The following is an 18,030-nucleotide window of genomic DNA, read 5'->3' as shown; positions in this document are numbered from 1 at the left end:
TGCAGAAAGGTTCAATCTTTAAACCACTTTTACTTTTTAAACGTTCCTCGTGTTGCAACACAGATTTTCCTTGTTTTAATTCCTGAATGGAAATGTAGCACGGGATTGTATTCAGGTGTTTTTTTTTTTTTGTTTTTTTTTTGTAGAACATATTGATCGTTTTTCTTCCTTTCCAGTTATATTTTGTTTTGGTTATCCACATAAAATCGACATAAATAAACTGAAGTTTGTAGTTGCTACACACACAAAAAGTTCAAGACAGCAATTTCATGTATAGTTTCACCTACAGGTAAAAAAAAATACTGGATTATTACTCTATAAATAAAACGTAAATAATCATTTCGTGCTAACTATGCAGTTCTACGTGCTCTTTTAGATTTTATGTAAATTCTACTACTAAATTACAACATTTTCTGAGCAACTCTTGAGTCATATCACTGAAAACACAGTAGGTAAGTCATTTTTGCCAACTTTTATAGAAATCAGACCACCTAACACCTTGACACATCAACCTGAGTCACTGTTTCGTGCAGAGCTTCACGCAAAGCCCTGCATATCCCACTGCCGCGGATAGAGGGACTGGAGAAGAAAATTTGGGCATCCCGATATTAAGTCACTAGTGGCTTACTAAGTGGTGTCCAATGAGAAGCGTGAAAAACAAATGCGTCATTAGTAGCCATCTGACTGGCGTCCAATAGGAATCTGAAAAAGAAATACAGTTTGAGACTTTTTCCTCGGAAACGCCATCTTACATAGAAAGGGGGGTTTAAACGGGTTGAAAACAGGAAAACGGGGGTAGTGACAGGGATTAATTATCACTTTGGAATCGTGTGTGAAATTTTCCCGTAGCTTTGAAGTAGCATCAGTCATGGCTCTGGGTCTTTTTAAGGAAAAGTGAGAGAAATCCGCACTGGTCGGCCCGAAGTTAGCTTAGCCAGTGGGGGAGAGAGGGCGGAGAGTTAGAGGATTTTTTTTTCCGCTGTGAAAGAAGTTATTTGTTTATGTTGTTCAACGCGGATATGTCCTCTTCAAATCCAGGTAAGGAGAAGTCAAAGTCAAGTTGACAGCTTAGCTACAGCACTCTACAGTTGTTAATCCATTTTGAGGTATTTCCATCAGTACTGCTTATGTAAACACTTATCTAAAGATAGCGTGACAGCAAATGCTAAGTTAGCTTAGCATAGAGGCTAATGCTAAGGTAAGCCTAGCTGATCGTTGCACAAGAAGTTGGCAGCTTACTGACTTCTAGTGCCTTTAATTAAAATGCCCGTCGCGTAGTTGAAATAGATTTAAAGTGAATATATTTGCACCGCTAGCATATTGGAGATAACAAAATAAATCTAATTTGACTTGGCTGCTCTCGGTTAACTCGCTCCAGATGTTATGTATTTCTAATGTTATTTGTAGCTGTGGAGCTAGCCATGTGTCGTGATATCTCTACTATCAAACGGTCTTAATCAAGAGTACATTCCCGTTGATTTGGGGGTTCATTTCAGAGTCTTTAAGCGTATGGTCCTATTGGAAGTTCAGTTTCCTTTTCAGCGATGCAAGCATAAAAGGAAATCACCTGTCATCTCCGCTACATTGAGTCTGTCCGTCGCTGTGTTATTAATAGACCTGGAAGACCATAGTCTGGGTATGGGAGCAAGTGGGACCCAGAACGGCGGCGCTGGTGGACCGAAGGGGACCAACAAAAGACGGGCAGCGTAAGTCCTTCACTAGAACTCTCCTGTAGCTGCTCTCCTCATTCTCATGAGGACAAACCATAAATATCCCATCTTATACTTCACATTACAGGCCGGACTTTGATGACGATGATGGAAGCAAGATGTTAAGGTATTTGTCTGTCAGTTTCCTTTTTTGTCAAGTCGTTTTCAGTCATTTACTATGGGCCAGAATCAGGCCTGAACCGGTTCAGCTCCGCTTGATCACAAACTAGACAACTGGAGACTATCAGATGCATTCTAGGAAGACGGATGAGATTGTGATTGATTTCGTATAATTAGTGTAGAGATTTGCTTTCGAAACTGTGCAGTAAAACACCAAATACATGCGGCTCCCTCAATACTCTAATTAGAGTTTTGTGCCAGATTTCTAGTTGCTGGTTTTGTAAAGCTTTGGCGTGCCAGTATCTAGCGGTTCTAATTTGTTGTAAGACCTTCAAATAGTGTTTGTTTTTTTTCTGGATTAATGAGTAGTCTTTTTTTTTTTTGTAGATCAGATAGAAGAAAAGAACTAGCTTTATTGTTCTGTAGTGGAGAAATTCACATGTACCAGCAGCAAAGTGTCAAGCAAGATGAGACGTGTAAACACTCAGACTAACATGCAGTTACAGTAAGGGACACATTTACAGTTTATAAAAATACTGTGCAGTTTTTTTATAAGCTGCACATTCTTTTAATGCAAAGAATGTGCAGCTGAGTAGGATAATAGAAAAATTGAATAGTTACAAAGATATGCATGTGTAATTATGCATAAAAACAACCGACTATTTCCAAGGAGTGAAAATACTGTGCAAACAGCAGCAGGGATGTTTATGTAACTAAATGTCAGTGGAAAAGTTTTACTAAAATGTATAACAAAGAAAATGATCAAATTGGCATTGTAAAATGTAGTTGGCATCTTAATTTAGTGATTAGCGTGCTTAACATTAACCATGAATAGCAGTTTTGGTGAGAATGTTAACCCATTGGTTTCTGGACAGTCTTCACCAACTAGTACCTCTATTTTATATCCATGAATTACAATTTCATCCATTCCTACTCCAGTTTTATACCTGTAAATAAATCATTTGTCCTGATGTAGTTAAACTTTGGCAAATCTATTTGTTTTTGGTTGTGGTTAAGTAACTTTATTAATCAAGGAGATAAAAAAAAATGCTTCACGTTTAATTTAATATTGTCTGAAAACACTCTTTCAATTCTTTGTGAAAATATGATAGATTATGAATCTATGTCTATCGACTCACTCTACCCTCTGGATGGTAGATATGATTTCCTGATTTTTATATGCTATATGAACACATTGGAGCACAGTAGTTAAATATCTATGTGCAAAACATTTTTGAACTGGTTGGAAATAGAGTTAAGTTGGGATGAAATTGAGCTTTGAAAGAACAAATTTATCAGGAAGTGTTCCCTCCCAGGCAGCAAATGTAAATGATCTAACCGCCAATGCTGCATGAATGCCTCCTTTAATAGATGATTTTGACAATATGAGCAACTAACTGTTCACATATGTAGGTGCTGTATATTTCTGTTGCTTTACACGTTTCTGTGGCACAAAATAAGAGCTTTGCAATTTTAATATAAACATGGCAGCTACACAGACTGATGAGAATTAGTTTGAGCTTGGTTGCACCTCTTAAAGTGGTTGTTTGTCCACTGTTGACATTTATGCAGATGGTTTTTTTCCAGCTAACCTAGAAAATGTCAGATTTGGCTCAGTGAAATGAAAACGTGCATGTTTGAACTGCCTGAGCTGCTGTGTTAACAGTGTTTTCTTTGTGCTTTGTCAGATTTGATGATGAAACAGGAGGCTCCAACAATGAAAAAGAGCGCTTTGCCAGGTACGGGGTTAAATTGGGAGAGCAGGATGTGATTGGAGGCTGTTTATGGGATTCAATGAAAACAGCCATTACCCCCGCTCTCTTTCCTACTTTTAAGTTTTTGTTTTTTTTCTCGTTCTATGTTTTGCACCTCTCTCTTTTTCTTTTATTTCGGTAATAACTTTTGGGCCGGTGTTTTAGTAGGCTGGTTTTATTTCCAGGTTTCTGGAAGAAGATCAGAGTTTTGCAGATAAGGAAAAACTAGCCAGGTATGGCATGTAGCGCCGAGGAAGATTCCCTCTCCCGCTTGTATCCATATTTATATGGAATGCAATGATCAGATACTATCCTGTCCTGTGGGGATCCCAGCACATTGTCATTTTGACAGCACAAAATTACCAGTACATTTGTTATTTTTTGTCTCTCACCATCCATTTTGGTGCTTGTCAGAAAGGCAGCCGGTCATCTCTCGCAGCCTGTCCTTGTGTTATGTGTCACTAACCACACTGCTCAGTCTGGGTCTTCTTTCACTCTGGTAATCCCTTCGGCTTGAGCAACTGTTCTTTGTCCCTTTTGTCTCCCTCCCTCTCAGGACGACTGAAGGGTCTTTCTCTTGCTGCACTTGCCCTCTTTTGTCACACAATCTGGCTTCCAAAGGCCAGACATTCTCTCTCACTTACAAATCTTCCACCGCACTCATTTACTTTATTATATTTTTACGCGTCCATGACTTCTCTTACATTCTTTCATTCCCAGCTCCTCCTCTTAGTTTCCACGGTTGTGTTGCAACTCCAAGCTCTGCTCCACGTTGCCCATTTCCTCATCTGTTTTCCCCATTTCAATCACTGCTTTTCTCTCCATTCCTACCAACCCATTTCCTCGCTCCAGGGAGAACCACAGTGAGATTGAGAGGCGGAGGCGGAACAAGATGTCTGCCTACATCGGAGAGCTGTCGGACATGGTTCCCTCGTGCAGCGCGTTGGCACGGAAACCAGACAAGCTGACCATCCTGCGAATGGCGGTCTCTCACATGAAGTCTCTCAGAGGAAATGCCAATACTAATGCCGACGGGTCATACAAACCTTCTTTTCTCAGCGATCAGGTATGAAAATGGAAGCATTGCATGCTTGGTCGACTTGTGTTCAAGCCACTAACCAACCACACACAATATATATACATCTGTTGTCACGTGCTAACGTTGTTTTACAGTTTAGTTGTAAATCGTCAGAACATACTTTTTCCTAGTGACATCACAAAATATATTCAGTATTGCCACTTGTTTGTTGTTAAAGGTTGTTTTTCTTCTAATGTGCATGCTTTCCTCAAATTTCCTCTTTTCTTGCAGATTTTAATAGCAGATCTTTAGCCGTTCTTTGAAGCTGTATAAATAGCATGCAAACTGTTCATTTAGAGTTTAAACAGGGTCGCTTTTAATTCAGTGAAGTTTCCTGCAGAACATTCACTGATGCATGCACCTGCAGAGCAGCCTGTCCGACCTCTATTATTCCAGTCAGAGGAAAGGCCAGCCGGACACAGAGAAGCGTCTAAGTAAGCTTAGGTTGCAGTAGAAATCTCCCAAGTTGCTCATCGTTCATTATGCTTTCAATGCCAGCTGCTCAACTTGATATCTGTGGCTCTTGTAATTTCATCTCCACTCATTTTTTCTAAAAACATTTTAGTTCTATGCTTGATTACACTCTCCTTACAGCCTGAGCCACTCAAGACGCAGATATCACAGGTTGGCTGTGGTTCACTCGCTCAGATCAGTCGATACAGAATAAAGGAGGACTGAAAGTGAGACTGAAAAAGCTGCTTAATATTTTCACTTAGTGGTCAGTTGTTATACATTCATAGAGGTTTGAACTCCAGCTTTTTTTCTGTGGATTAAACAAAACAGAGTTTATTTTTAAAAATTGTGTTGGGCGTCCAGAAAACATTTAAGGTAAATGGAGAAGGTTTCTGCTGCCTTGTGGACTTTTTGCAAGCCTTTTTTTAAACATTATAGCTCTCTCTGCATAAGCTAGTGTTATGTTATCAAAACATAATCATAGCACGGTTTTACAGTATCATATTAGTAGTTATTTAACATGATTTAACTGCATTTTCTATCTATAAAACAAAAACAAAACTGCTGCAAAAACAAATTATCATCAAAGTTATAATAATGTTATATTAATGTTAGCTGTATTTAAACATGTTTAAATACAGGTATTTAAACATGTTAAATGTTAAATACAGGTACTTAAACATGTTTAAGTACCTGTATTTAAACATGTTTAAATACAGGTACAGTTTCCCAGCTGTACCTTCACAATGGGGTCACCTTAATAAGAATAATATTGTTTTTCACAACTCAAAATATTCCCAAACATCCAAATGTATTTTTGTGTGAGCAATGGTATTAGTATGACAGCCTTGGCTCAGGTAGTTGACTGATGGTGTGGTGCAGCAGGTGTGGGTGGGGCACTAGCTGTGCTGCTTTATGCTCCTTACAGGCAGAGAAAACTCTGGTCGCTCCTGTTGTTTTTCTGGTATCACACTGAAAAGAGTTAAACCATAGAAATGGTATGGTTAACAGTTTTCTTCAACTAAGAACTGACTCATGCTCAGGTGAAAACAAGCACAAGTGGATCCTGCGGAAGCAGCAATATTTTCAGCTTCCTCGACTTCAACGCGCTATAAATTTTTTTTTTTGTCTTCCACAGGAACTAAAGCACCTCATTTTGGAAGCAGCGGACGGCTTCCTGTTTGTGGTGTCATGCGAGACGGGCCGGGTTGTTTACGTCTCGGACTCGGTCACACCTGTACTTAACCAGTCGCAGTCTGAATGGCTGGGATCTTCTCTTTATGATCAGCTCCACCCAGACGACACAGAGAAGCTCAGGGAGCAGCTCTCCACTTCGGAGAACAACAACACAGGTATAGTAAGACGTAAAAAGCCTTTTGAAGGTAAAAAATAAATAAAAATGTCAACCTTTCGGTCTCCTGTGCTTTCAAAGGGAGGATGTTGGACCTGAAGACAGGAACTGTGAAAAAGGAGAGTCAGCAGTCATCAGCAAGAATGACAATGGGGGCGCGCCGATCATTCATCTGCCGAATGAGGTTGGACTTGCACATTATAAATAAATCGAATTACTTTTTGTGCAAAGCTTGATGCTCAGATAAATGTTCTATAATGGTCTTTGTGCAGGTGTGGAACATGCCCAGTGGAACCAATGTCTATGAACAGGCTCGGCTTTCTCAAGAGTAGGAACAGGTGAGCAGACTCGCACATTTCTGTTCAAGTTACTGCAGATTGGATCCATGTTAACAGAAAACTGAACTTCATTTGTAAATGGGCTTTTTGTGTTTTCTTGCTTCACGCCAGGAACGGATTAGGAACACCCAAGGAAGGGGAACCCCAGTACGTTGTGGTCCACTGTACAGGATACATTAAGTCCTGGCCCCCTGCGGGTAAATCAGGCAAACATTGGGTCGTTGTGATAAATGTCACAATATTTAATAGTGGATTTAATTTGTTCTGTTTTGGTTATGATTTGTATTTCAGGTGTATCATTAACAGATGATGAAGCAGACAGCAATCAGGGGAGTCGCTACTGTCTAGTTGCCATTGGAAGATTACAGGTATGGAACAACATAGATGACTATAAGCTTCTCTCCTAAAGGTAATGTGTTACATGACAGATAAATTAAAATTATTTCAGACAGATTAAGAATAAACAATGTAATTGTTTTGAAATATATTAATTTTACATTATAGAAGCTTTCATAAAATGAAATTAAAATTAATGTTCCTAAAAGTTTCTAACGTCTGAGAACATTTTGTTTGTTTGTTTTTTTTAACAAAGATTGTAATGAAATAACCTCATGAAACTAAACAAGCAGAACTGAAAATGTATCTTGCTTATAGACATTGTTTTTTTTTTTTTCTTGACACAATAATATAATATGAAATTTCATTGTAGGGACGTCCTAAGCAGAAATTGTTTTATACAGCTTTAAAATGCTATAAAGTAATGAACAAATCTCCTTCTGGATCATTATTTGTTGTGCTTCTCAGCAGCAGATTTGTTGCCGATCCGAAAGATCTGCAGCAACAAGTCATAAACCCGGCCGTTTGACTCGGGCTGCTATTCTGATTTTATGTTTGGCTTGCAAAGAGTGGCAGATTTACGTCTGTTTAAGACTTTTACAAGCTTTTGAAATCACACACTAACATTTACAGGTTAAGCTAATTTGTGATTTCTGTTGCTAGATGAGCTTTCGGTTGCATAAAACAGTAGAAACAGTAAATAAATACAATGCCATGAAGAACATGGTTTGGACATTTTATTTATAACTATGTAGCTGGTTCTTCTTTGGAAAGTCCTACACTGGGATTGAGTCAGTATGAGGAAAATCCTAATTTGCTAAATCAACAAAGCTATTTTTCCAAGAAAATGAGCAAAGTTATTACGACAGATAGAGAAAGTTGGGCTTAGAGACTCTGATATGGATCATTTCATGTGCCGTGGTCAGGAAATTCCTGCCTTGTCCTGGGTTGCTATGTTCTGTTTTTCATCGCCTCGCCCCGTTTTCTGCAGGTCACCTGTTGCCCTGGTGACACAGACCTGAACAGCATCAGTGTTCCTGTGGAGTTCATCTCCCGCCACAACTGCCAGGGCATGTTCACCTTCGTAGACCATCGCTGCTTGGCCTCGACCGGCTACCAGCCCCAGGTGAACCATCAGCTCCACTAAAATATCCCTTAGTTCTCCAACTGTTTTTAAACCAATTAAAGTTTTGTTTCTCTATCACAGGAATTACTGGGGAAGAATATTCTAGATTTTTCTCACCCTGAAGACCAGGGCTTGCTGAGAGACAGCTTTGACCAGGTACTAAAAATATCTTGCATCTTGATCTCACTTCATTTTTTGAAAAATTCTTGTTCCTGTTACTACATTTATGCATTTTAAGAGTAATGTATTGTAATAATACCTATTGTAATACATTTTAAATGTATATTGTTGCAATTTGGTGAACTTGTGCAAATTGGACAACTAATTTTTCTCCTTTTATATAAACGTGAACTTCCTATTTTGGTTTTGGTTACAGACAAACATATCAGATGCTCGTCTTATGAGACGTTTCCCTTTAATCGCGGTCGGCATGTCTGTGTTCATCGAGGAAGCTGGAAAAATTACAGATTGCGTAAATGTACTGATGTAATTCAATTAATTAGAATACCTTTGAAAAGTTTATGTAATTCAGCCCAAGAAGTGACTCTCGTACACACAGTGATTATATTTCAAGCATTTTTCGGTTAGTTTTTAATTATGGATTATATTTATTACAAATCTTTATCAAGTAAATCATATTTGTTTTTTGTCTGTTTACAGTCAAATTACATCAATTTGAATAGATTTTCAATCTTAAGTAATTTCATTGACTACAGAGACAGTTATTTATTAATAGTTTTATCAATATATTCTGCCAAAACCAGACCTTTGAGGGCATTTGTGATCATGATGTGGACTAAAATATAAAAGATGTACATTTCTTTCTTAAACATCCTTTTCTATTGGTTTTGTTTTTTACTTTTTTTCCCAAGAAACAAAATGTTGGATTTTAATTGGCTGCCCTCATGAAACTGAAATGAATGTTTAACATGTCACAGTGTAAGCAGGAAGTTCTCTTTTTGGATTGAGTTAATGACATTTACTTTTCAGCAGATTTCTAATTTGCATTTAAAAATGACAATAAAACTAAAACATAACATTTATTTCTTACGAATGAGTGTTTTTTTATTTTATTTTTTTAAACGATTCTGCTGTTGGATGGAGTGACGGTTCGGTTCTGTGGGTTTGCGTCCTCAGGTGGTTAAGTTGAAAGGCCAGGTTCTGTCGGTCATGTTTCGGTTCCGGGCCAAAACCAGAAAATGGATGCTGATGAGAACGAGCTCCTTCACCTTCCAGAACCCCTTTTCAGAGGAGATCGAGTACATCATCTGTACCAATGTCAACGTCAAGTGAGTAACGCCAGATGACTCAACTGAACAGATAGTGAAACAGTGGAAGTTATGAAATGTCGGCTGTTGTGAAATGTTGGCTTTGTTTGGATGCGTATCGATGTCCCTCCGTCCCCCAGTTCCTCCCAAGCCTCAAACGTCTTGATAAAAACCAAACTCTGATCATTCTCTCCCAACACTTCTGCTCTTCACCCAACAACGATTGTTGGGCAGCAGAAACTCAACCCAGGACCCTCTCACTCCCATCTCCTCCCCCGGGGCTCCAATGCCCCTGGGTCAGAGCAGCCCAAATGGCCATCCTGCTGTGCTCAGCCCAGGCCCGATGGCCGCCAGGTGAGATCGGGCCTGAAGAACCTTTCCTCCCACCTTACGGGAGCGCGAGGGGCGGCTGCTTTCTGGGAGTCTGTAGCTGTTTCTAGCAGACTAAAGTTCTTCTTTTCATTTTCCGTTCCGGGTGACTCTTCCTCCCCTCCTTCATTTGTGTCGAGCTTTAATAACTGTATTTTTTAAAAAAAAGAAAAAAAAAAGAAGCATGTCTTATCGAGCTTTACATGTAGCTCTCAGACAAACCCTTTACAGAAGTAGTGTAGCATCTCAGTTAGGGCTGGGCAATAAATCGATTTAATCAAATTTTTGCTTTTTTTGAAGATTTAATTTTTGAAAAATCTGGATTTTTATTTTTTTTTTCACCAATCCACTTATTGGGTGTCCATAATTCAGAGTGATGTCAGCACACCCAAGGTTAGCCATCTTGTTTGACAAGCATTTTGTCTTACAGCAAAGTTTAAATTCAAGTAAACTCTTTGACAAAATATAAGGCTCAGGCTATTTTCTTTTTTTTAAATGAGAATAAAGTCATAATGTTACAAGAATAGTCGAATGACAAGAAAGTTGAAATATTACGAGAATAAAGTTGTAATTTTAACACAAAAAGTAACTTAAAATTAATTATCCAAGCTTTTTCTTATTAAAACAACTATTTCCTTGAAATTTTAGGGCATTCTTCTGATAGAATAGCATCTTCATTCTGCTAATATTATGACTATATTCCTTTGCATGACTCACAGGAGGGATTATTGAAATCAGATTTTATTTTTAAGTCGTATTGCCCAGCCCTAACCTCAGTTATAAATGTGTTTAACAGACTTTCTCTTCACCTTTCCTGTGATTGTTTATGGTTACCGGTGGCGGGTTGCGGTGTTTGGGGATTTCTCGCTCATCAGTGAAGGGAAGGAAGAAAAATAAATAAATGAGTTAATTCTCGGTGGACAGCAGTCAGTCCTTGTTTTGTGTTTGGTTTTTCAGACAGCTACAGCAGCATCAGCAGCAGGCCGACCTGGAGGGAGGGGCAACAAGAGACGGGATGTATGAGGCGGGACCAATCAATATCCAGCAACAGGTACGGTGCACTGACTGCTCAATTCCCAATCAGTTTCTGCAACATGTTACCAATATCCCCCTCCAACACAGGGTTGATTTGATTAATAATGTCTCAAATTGCCTGATGAAACGTCACCTCTACTGTGCTGTTTCTAAAAGGAGACCAATTACTCTAAATTCACATTTCGCATGTGTTTTTATGCGTTCTTTTGGGTCTTTCCAAAAAAAGACCAAAAAGAAAAAAAAAAGCCGTTTTTTGGTAATAAGTTGATGTTCTTTGGAGTCTGGAAAGTGATCTGTTTCAAAAACCTCCCGAACATAGTCACAATCAGATCACTGCGCCGTTACCTAGCAACCTAATTAGAACTCCAGCATGTTTGGTCAGCTTGGTTTTCTGCTTTTTGCTATGTTCAATAGCTGCTGGAAAAGACAAATGTTTTGCTGTTGACTTACGATGCAAAAACCACTTGCTTCAACCTTGTTGGTTGTGTAGGAGGCTCCGCTTCTGCTTTTCAAAGATGTACAGACATAAAACTGCGCATCTGTTTGCAGCCATTTTCACTGTGAGAGTGTAAACGTGAGTTGTGTGGGGGGGGGGGGGCATGGCCGTCAATAGCTTATTTGAATTTAAAGTGACAAGACGCCCTAAAACAGCTGAAAGGAGCTGAAAACAGGCAGAACTGATCAGTCTGTTTATAATACACAATGTTTGCAAAGTCTGTTTAGACCTGAGCATCTAGTGAGGGCTGTCACCGTGTTTGAGTAAGAGTCATGGAAAAACACCGCGCTCTGTAAAGGAACCCTGTCACAACACGGATGATTCGGCAAACTGATAACTGGTTTGCCGAACTGGACTCTGATACGGCCGCCTCCTGTAGTCACTCTGAGCAAGCAGATTTGTGCAGCCACAGACTATTAAACAAAAATTTAACACTCATTTAGCAAAAAATCCTAGAATATTTAAAACAGACACATTTACCTTGAAGAGTGCAACATTTATTTTTGTATTTTTTAACTACAAGTTGACATGTGGAGTGTCACCTTTCAAAACTATGAATATTGCATGCAAAGTTTAGACAAAAATCCAGAGCTAACTATATTTGTCACTGTCTGAATTCCTGTTATCATTTAACAAGTGTAAAATTAGCTTTGGTCGATGTATCAGAAACCTTTTGGTTCAAAGGTTTCTTAGTCTGCTAGATTTAGACCAGAGATTTAAGATTTATTGGCAAATCATTTTTGATTGTTTATTCAAAATAAACTAAAGAAAAATTAATAACCTTCATAGAAAAATTGCAATTTAATGTGTCATTTAAATATTTGTCCCCATAAATAGTCACATTTTGATTCAATTTAACATTGTTATCACCGTTTTTAAGACCAATTTTGATCTTTTTGTGGTTATTTTGTCGTTTCAGATGCCGGTGCAGCCGGTGGCAGCGGTGGGGCCGGACCACGGCAAAACCATAGAGAAGCAGGAGATCTACCCGCCCATCTTCCCAGGGCCAGATCAGACCAAGGGCATGCCGACCAACTCGACGCCTTCCACTCAGATTTACACAAACAACTTTTCTGCTGGCTGCTCCAATGACTCATACAGGTAGGGTGTCTTTTGTATAAACAAGCGTGTTTGCGTGCACATTTTGTTCTCAACCTCCAGAAAATTAACTGCTTGCCTTTTGCCTAATGGGAGCTTTGCAAACGACCTGGTGTCTGAAAACGCATTGTTTCCTGTGAATGTGCTGTGGAAAGATTTATTAGACTGATTGGGTTTTAACCTGCCAGACAGTTTTCATGTCTGGACATCTGCACACATATGAGTGAACTGGGCTTGGCTCTTTGTTTGAAATTGGCTCATTTGCAAGGAAAGCTGTTAGTTCTGCTAGTGTGCCTTTGCTCATGCTTGTTGACCTAGTGGAGGTTTTTACCCAAAGCAGCTTAGAAATGAGAAACAATATGTAGCAGACAGCAGAACAGGTTAAAAAGAGTAAAGTAGAAATATTTCTGTACAACAACAGCAAAGTGACAAACGGAGCAAATATAGCAACACAAAGAAACAGAATAAAGAATAAAAATATTGTACATTAAGGGCAAAATTTCAACATTTAAACTGTATAGTTATAAAAAAAAATTGTGTACTCCAGTCCAGCGGAATGTGCAAGTGAGCTTAATTTAAAAATGTACAAAATGTTCATATCTATTTGAGCAGATTATTTACAAATGAGAGGTGGCTATTGTGTTAGAAGTGTTTGATTTTAAGGATGAAGTGAGTCATAAAAACAGCTCAAACTAATACGGATGATAACAATTACAGCTTCCCCGACTAGTTTGAGGCCGCGTTTCAAACATGAATTTTTTTATGAAGTTTGTACATGCCACTATTTCTTTTTGCACCCCTAAAAATGCAAACACCATTTACCAAAATATTTCTCATAAGATCCTTTCAAGCTAACAAACGTCTCAGCTCTGTCTAACTTTGTAATTCCGCAAGAAAAACTTTGATTTCCTATTTAATTGTTAAATCATTGTAGCTAAACCTTTCTGTGGTAATTAGCTATTTATATGGGATGCAGAGGCAACGTCACACTGTGTGAGAGAGGTGTTTCTGTGATGCGGATAGGACGCTCCATCCGTTTTATCTCTGTTGGCATCGGTGACGATGAACATCTTCATGCATGTGAAGTCAGTGGAGAGTTGGCGGCTTCTGCTCTCTGAGATTAAAGACAATTTTACTTGTTTATCCTCCCCAACGATAGCTGCACCGATATTGTAAGAACTGCCACTGTGTCGACATACCTTGTAAAACATAAGTAAGCACATTGTTTTAGGGAAGTCAGGTTCCAGGGTTCTCAATCCTGCTTATCGTCTTTGCAGACCAGTCGCTATGCCGCCACAGATGACACAGCCGGCGCACACGGCACCGCAGATGCTGCCTCACATGTCTCGCCAAAACGGCGCCCCGCAGCCTGTTACCCCATCAAGCACTAACAACCCCCTCCACGGACCGCCAGGAGGATGGCCCGGCCCCGGACCTGCTGCAGCCAGGCCGCAGTTCAGTAACCAGGTAACCCAGCAGCTTTCTCTTCCTCCTCGTTTTGTTTCATAACTTCAGACTTTAATTTGGTTTCTTGTATTTATTTTTCTTGTTGGTTCTTGAACTGGGATTTATACGAGGGCTTGAAATTCCTGAAAATTCTTGAATTTCAATTTTTTGTTTTCAAGGCTTGGGAAGTTCTTTATTTCTGTATTTAAGTCCTTAAAGTGCTTCATATTCAAACTACGCAGTTTTGCAATAAAGTCCAGTCTAACATTTGATTAAAAAGCTAAAATTGGAAAGCGTTTTTTTCCAAAATAAACCAGATATTTTCATACCTCTAATAAAAAGACTTTTTTTTTTGGTCACTGTCTAAAGTTAAATCAGATTAAACTTTTCTTATTTCAGGTTAAATCTATTTGATAAATGCCCGAAAACGCAGCAATAACATGTTTTATTTTGAATATTGATTTGTGCATTTGCTTATAGAAATGCGGTGAACAACATTATTGAAATTGGGGGAACTTTTTTGTTAAATTTGTTTAGTTTTCATACCAGTCAGGTGTATAGAGTGTGTGAGTCATTTCAAAACATGTCATTTTTTTATTATTTAGTTTTCCTTGTCCCTAATATAGAATGTAGGATGTTGTCACAATACACTATTAATAACAGTAATAAATCATATCACATTATAGTGAATTGAAATGTCTTCTTTAGGTCATTTGTGTTGTTTTTATCTCCAATGTGTGGTTCTGAAAAAGTTTGAAATCTTACCTGAAATGTTTGTTTATGGGAACCCCGTTGACCAAAGCCGGCCCATTTCTGCTCTAACCAGCAGGTTGCTCCGCAGGCAGCAAAGACGATGTCCCAGCAGTTTCCTCCAATCGGAGGATTCGGCGGCGGCTCCTCTAACACCTTTAGCCAGATGCCGACTGGTGCCGCTCCCACCCCCACCAACGGCACAAACTACCCTCAGATGAACCCTCGCACCAGCCTCAACACCAACGGCTACGGTAGGTCGCAGAAACTAGTGGCAACTCATCAGAGCATCGAAATTAAACAAATAAAAGTTTTTTTTTACTACTTATGACTATTCCGATTATAAAACACCCCAAATCTGCCAGCTGCTGACATTTCTACGTAGGCCTGTCACAATTACAAATTTTGTGGGGCGATAAATTACTTTTATTAATGACAATATTGTCATTTTTTTGTGAACATTTTCAAGTAATATCGTAACGGCATAATCATGCAAGTTCACCCTCTTTAAGAAGAGAAAAAACAATTAACACTGAAACTGGAAGATGTTTTAAATATCCAAACTAAAAAAAACACAGAATGGAAATTTTACTATAATATAAAGGATTATGAAATCTGTAAACAAAATTTCCCTTCAAAAGTTATGAATCATTAGGCTCATACAGAGAAAACAGGCAAAACTACCAATTAGGACTTTAGGAAGCATTGAGCTCGTTTTAATTTATCGTGTGATCAATTGATCTATTTCTAATTGCATTAGGTTTATTTCTTTACTCTTCCATCCTCCTCAGTTAGGGCTTTTACCACTATCTTTTTTCTGGTGCATGAACGGAGCCGTCCAGCCTCACCAGTCTGTGCTCTGCTCTTAGACACTTCCCAGTCTGGAGGCCAGTTTCCACATCGAGCGACGGAGGCGGTGTGGCCTCAGTGGCCGGGCCAGCAGCAGCAGCAGCAGCATCCTCAGAACAACAGAGAGCAGCATCCTCACGCTCAGGGAAACCAGCAGGACATGTTTCCTGTGAGTAATGAGAACTTACCTTATTTTACAAACCTCCCTCTTTTCTGCTGTCTCTTGAAATAATGTCGTTTGTTTGTTTGTTTGTTTACTTGTTTGTTTTCAGGATGTGTTGTCTATGCTAGACCAGCCTGCCTCCTTCAACAGCGACGACTTTGAGATCGCCATCTACCCGCCGTACAACGAGTGACCAGCGCTGCGCCTCTCTTCTTCCTCTGCCGGGTGAATCTTTCCTTCACATCTTCTGCTCCTGAACTCTTCTTCCTCCTCTTCCTCCTCCTGCTCATAGTGGCAGTCTTTCCTCACTTTCTGTGGCCTCGCTGTAAGTCAGGTAAAGATGAAGGGATATTTTACTGCTCCTAAATTAAGTAGAAAGTGAAAGAATAACGTTATAACAAAACAGAGAGATATTATTTTCACAATATTCCAGTCATTGTAAGAGATTGCTGCAGCTAGCACCACCCAAAGCTCCATACCGGTGTTGTAGATGTGTGATATCAGTATGTATGAATAGAAAGATATGATAAAACGCACAATGGCACCACCACACGTGGATGGACTGCACAAAAAAAAAGAAAAAACACACACACACACACACTGCCATTCTTTGAGAACACACACACAGATAAAATGGCCTTTTTTTTGCAACATGCCAGTGGGTTTTCTCAGGATTACTAGAATATTTTCCTATTTTACTCCTTAGCAGGTATACTAAGTATTTCAGAGAATGATTTAAAACCTTGGAAAATAGCAGGGATATATATATATATATATATGTTCATTAGATTTTTTTTTATTCATTATGAATCCACAGCATGTATTTGCATGATTTACAGCTTTAAATATTCTGAAGATTTATATTTAATTTAACGTATACGTGGCTGACTTCACCTATAAAAGTTTCTTTACCCATCAAGTTACTTTGACAACACATGTGGACGGCAGCATATCTTTTATACAGTCTTTCTGCTGGCAACATGCTTGTTTCCCATCTTTCCTCACCGATACACGACTACAGCCCCCATGTGTGCGAGTTTGTAAGATTTATGCATAATTAACGAAAGGTTGTTGGGTATCTGCCTTGCGTCATTTACCCTACATTTGTGGGCTTTTTGTACTCCTTTTGTATATGTAAAAAAAAAAAAAAAATCAGCAGCAATAATTGACAGACAGGATCTATGTATTTTTAAAGCCATTCTTACCTTTTTCATGTTTTAAGATGCAGAGATGTGATTGTAATCTTCTGATTTTAATTATGCTTCTTGAGTATTTTATTGAGCTCTTCGTCGCTTCTCTCGCGTTGATGTTTTACGGTTAGATCAGGGTATTCAAGCAAGTGGACCTACATGTGAAAATGTACAAACAGGTTATTTTTTTCTGCCTCAGTGTTTTTTCTCTTTTTTTCACGATGTTTGGGTGAGGACTCAACTTTTGCCAACAGGATGTGTTCTGTACAGCTTTCGCAGTGGAGCAACGTGAGATAAAGATCTTTAATTTTTTGAAATGTTGACTTTGAGGTTAAGTGTTTTATTTTTACATGTCTGTGTAACATTCACACACTTGTAATAGCAGACTATGTAAGTGCAGTGTAGATAATTGAGTGTTTTCTGATCTTCCAAAGGATGGCATGTTGGTGATTTGTGTTTGTTCTTTGATGTTTTTTTTTGTGTTCAAAGCAACTGATTACTCTGTATCCAGGTTTATTTTTCACTCTTAGAAACACAAATATATAAATATACTGTATATGTTTATGAAATTTTAAGAGAAATATTTGTTTTTTTGTATTAAATTGTTATATTGTCAAAACCGAAGGGCTTGGTGGTTTTTGTTCTTTTTGAGCACCACATTTTCACAAAATGTTTTATAAAAGCAAATGTATACATATTTAGAGAGATATAGCACAATTCATATAAAAATAAAAGGAAAACTGCTCTTAAAAACTTAATCAAGAATAATAAGAATATGTAAGCTTTTCATAATCAAATTCAAACCAAGTAAATAGCCAAGACATGGGGTTGATCAATAAATCAGTAATCGATAGATGTGATGGATCTGGTCCAATATTCACTGAACTCTGATCCAGAACCGCACAGCACTCTGGGATACGTAGGCAGAGGACAAGCTTTAGTGGCTCAACTTTTACAGCCATAGACGGCGACTTAAGCAAGGTGCGTGGCATCGCCTAACTTGGTCTTTGGTTGCCTAGCAACAACCTGTTAAATCGCTTGCTACCTCAGCCTCATGACTTAAAAATAAAAATAATAATGTCACGAAGTGAAAACTGGATA

The 18,030-nt window shown here is 38.7% G+C and overlaps 1 protein-coding gene across 9 annotated transcripts; it reads left to right on the top strand.

The window, feature by feature from the left end:
- Window positions 1-719: 719 nt before the first annotated feature.
- arnt (aryl hydrocarbon receptor nuclear translocator) lies at window positions 720-17,553 on the top strand. 9 transcript variants are annotated; one of them, XM_008432728.3, is made up of 21 exons: window positions 720-1,038; window positions 1,616-1,706; window positions 1,798-1,836; window positions 3,518-3,568; window positions 3,769-3,816; window positions 4,436-4,649; window positions 6,253-6,466; window positions 6,547-6,649; window positions 6,738-6,803; window positions 6,915-7,000; window positions 7,095-7,171; window positions 8,131-8,265; window positions 8,347-8,421; window positions 9,403-9,554; window positions 9,771-9,887; window positions 10,860-10,953; window positions 12,353-12,534; window positions 13,809-13,998; window positions 14,804-14,981; window positions 15,597-15,745; window positions 15,849-17,553. In XM_008432728.3, exons 1-21 carry the CDS (start codon window positions 1,002-1,004, stop codon window positions 15,930-15,932), a joined length of 2,382 nt encoding a protein of 793 aa, XP_008430950.1. In that variant the 5' UTR covers window positions 720-1,001; the 3' UTR covers window positions 15,933-17,553. The 9 variants fall into 9 exon arrangements, with proteins under 9 accessions (XP_008430950.1, XP_008430951.1, XP_008430949.1 ...); XM_008432729.3 differs by having other exon boundaries at window positions 9,768-9,887; window positions 14,807-14,981; XM_008432727.3 differs by having other exon boundaries at window positions 9,768-9,887.
- Window positions 17,554-18,030: the final 477 nt, after the last annotated feature.

This window comes from Poecilia reticulata, chromosome 16 (assembly GCF_904066995.2).
Source record: "Poecilia reticulata chromosome 16, P_reticulata-male-v2, whole genome shotgun sequence".
In the NCBI taxonomy this organism is placed as follows: domain Eukaryota; kingdom Metazoa; phylum Chordata; class Actinopteri; order Cyprinodontiformes; family Poeciliidae; genus Poecilia; species Poecilia reticulata.
Note: the sequence above shows the minus strand (reverse complement) of the source record. Positions and strands in the feature narration are given on the sequence as shown.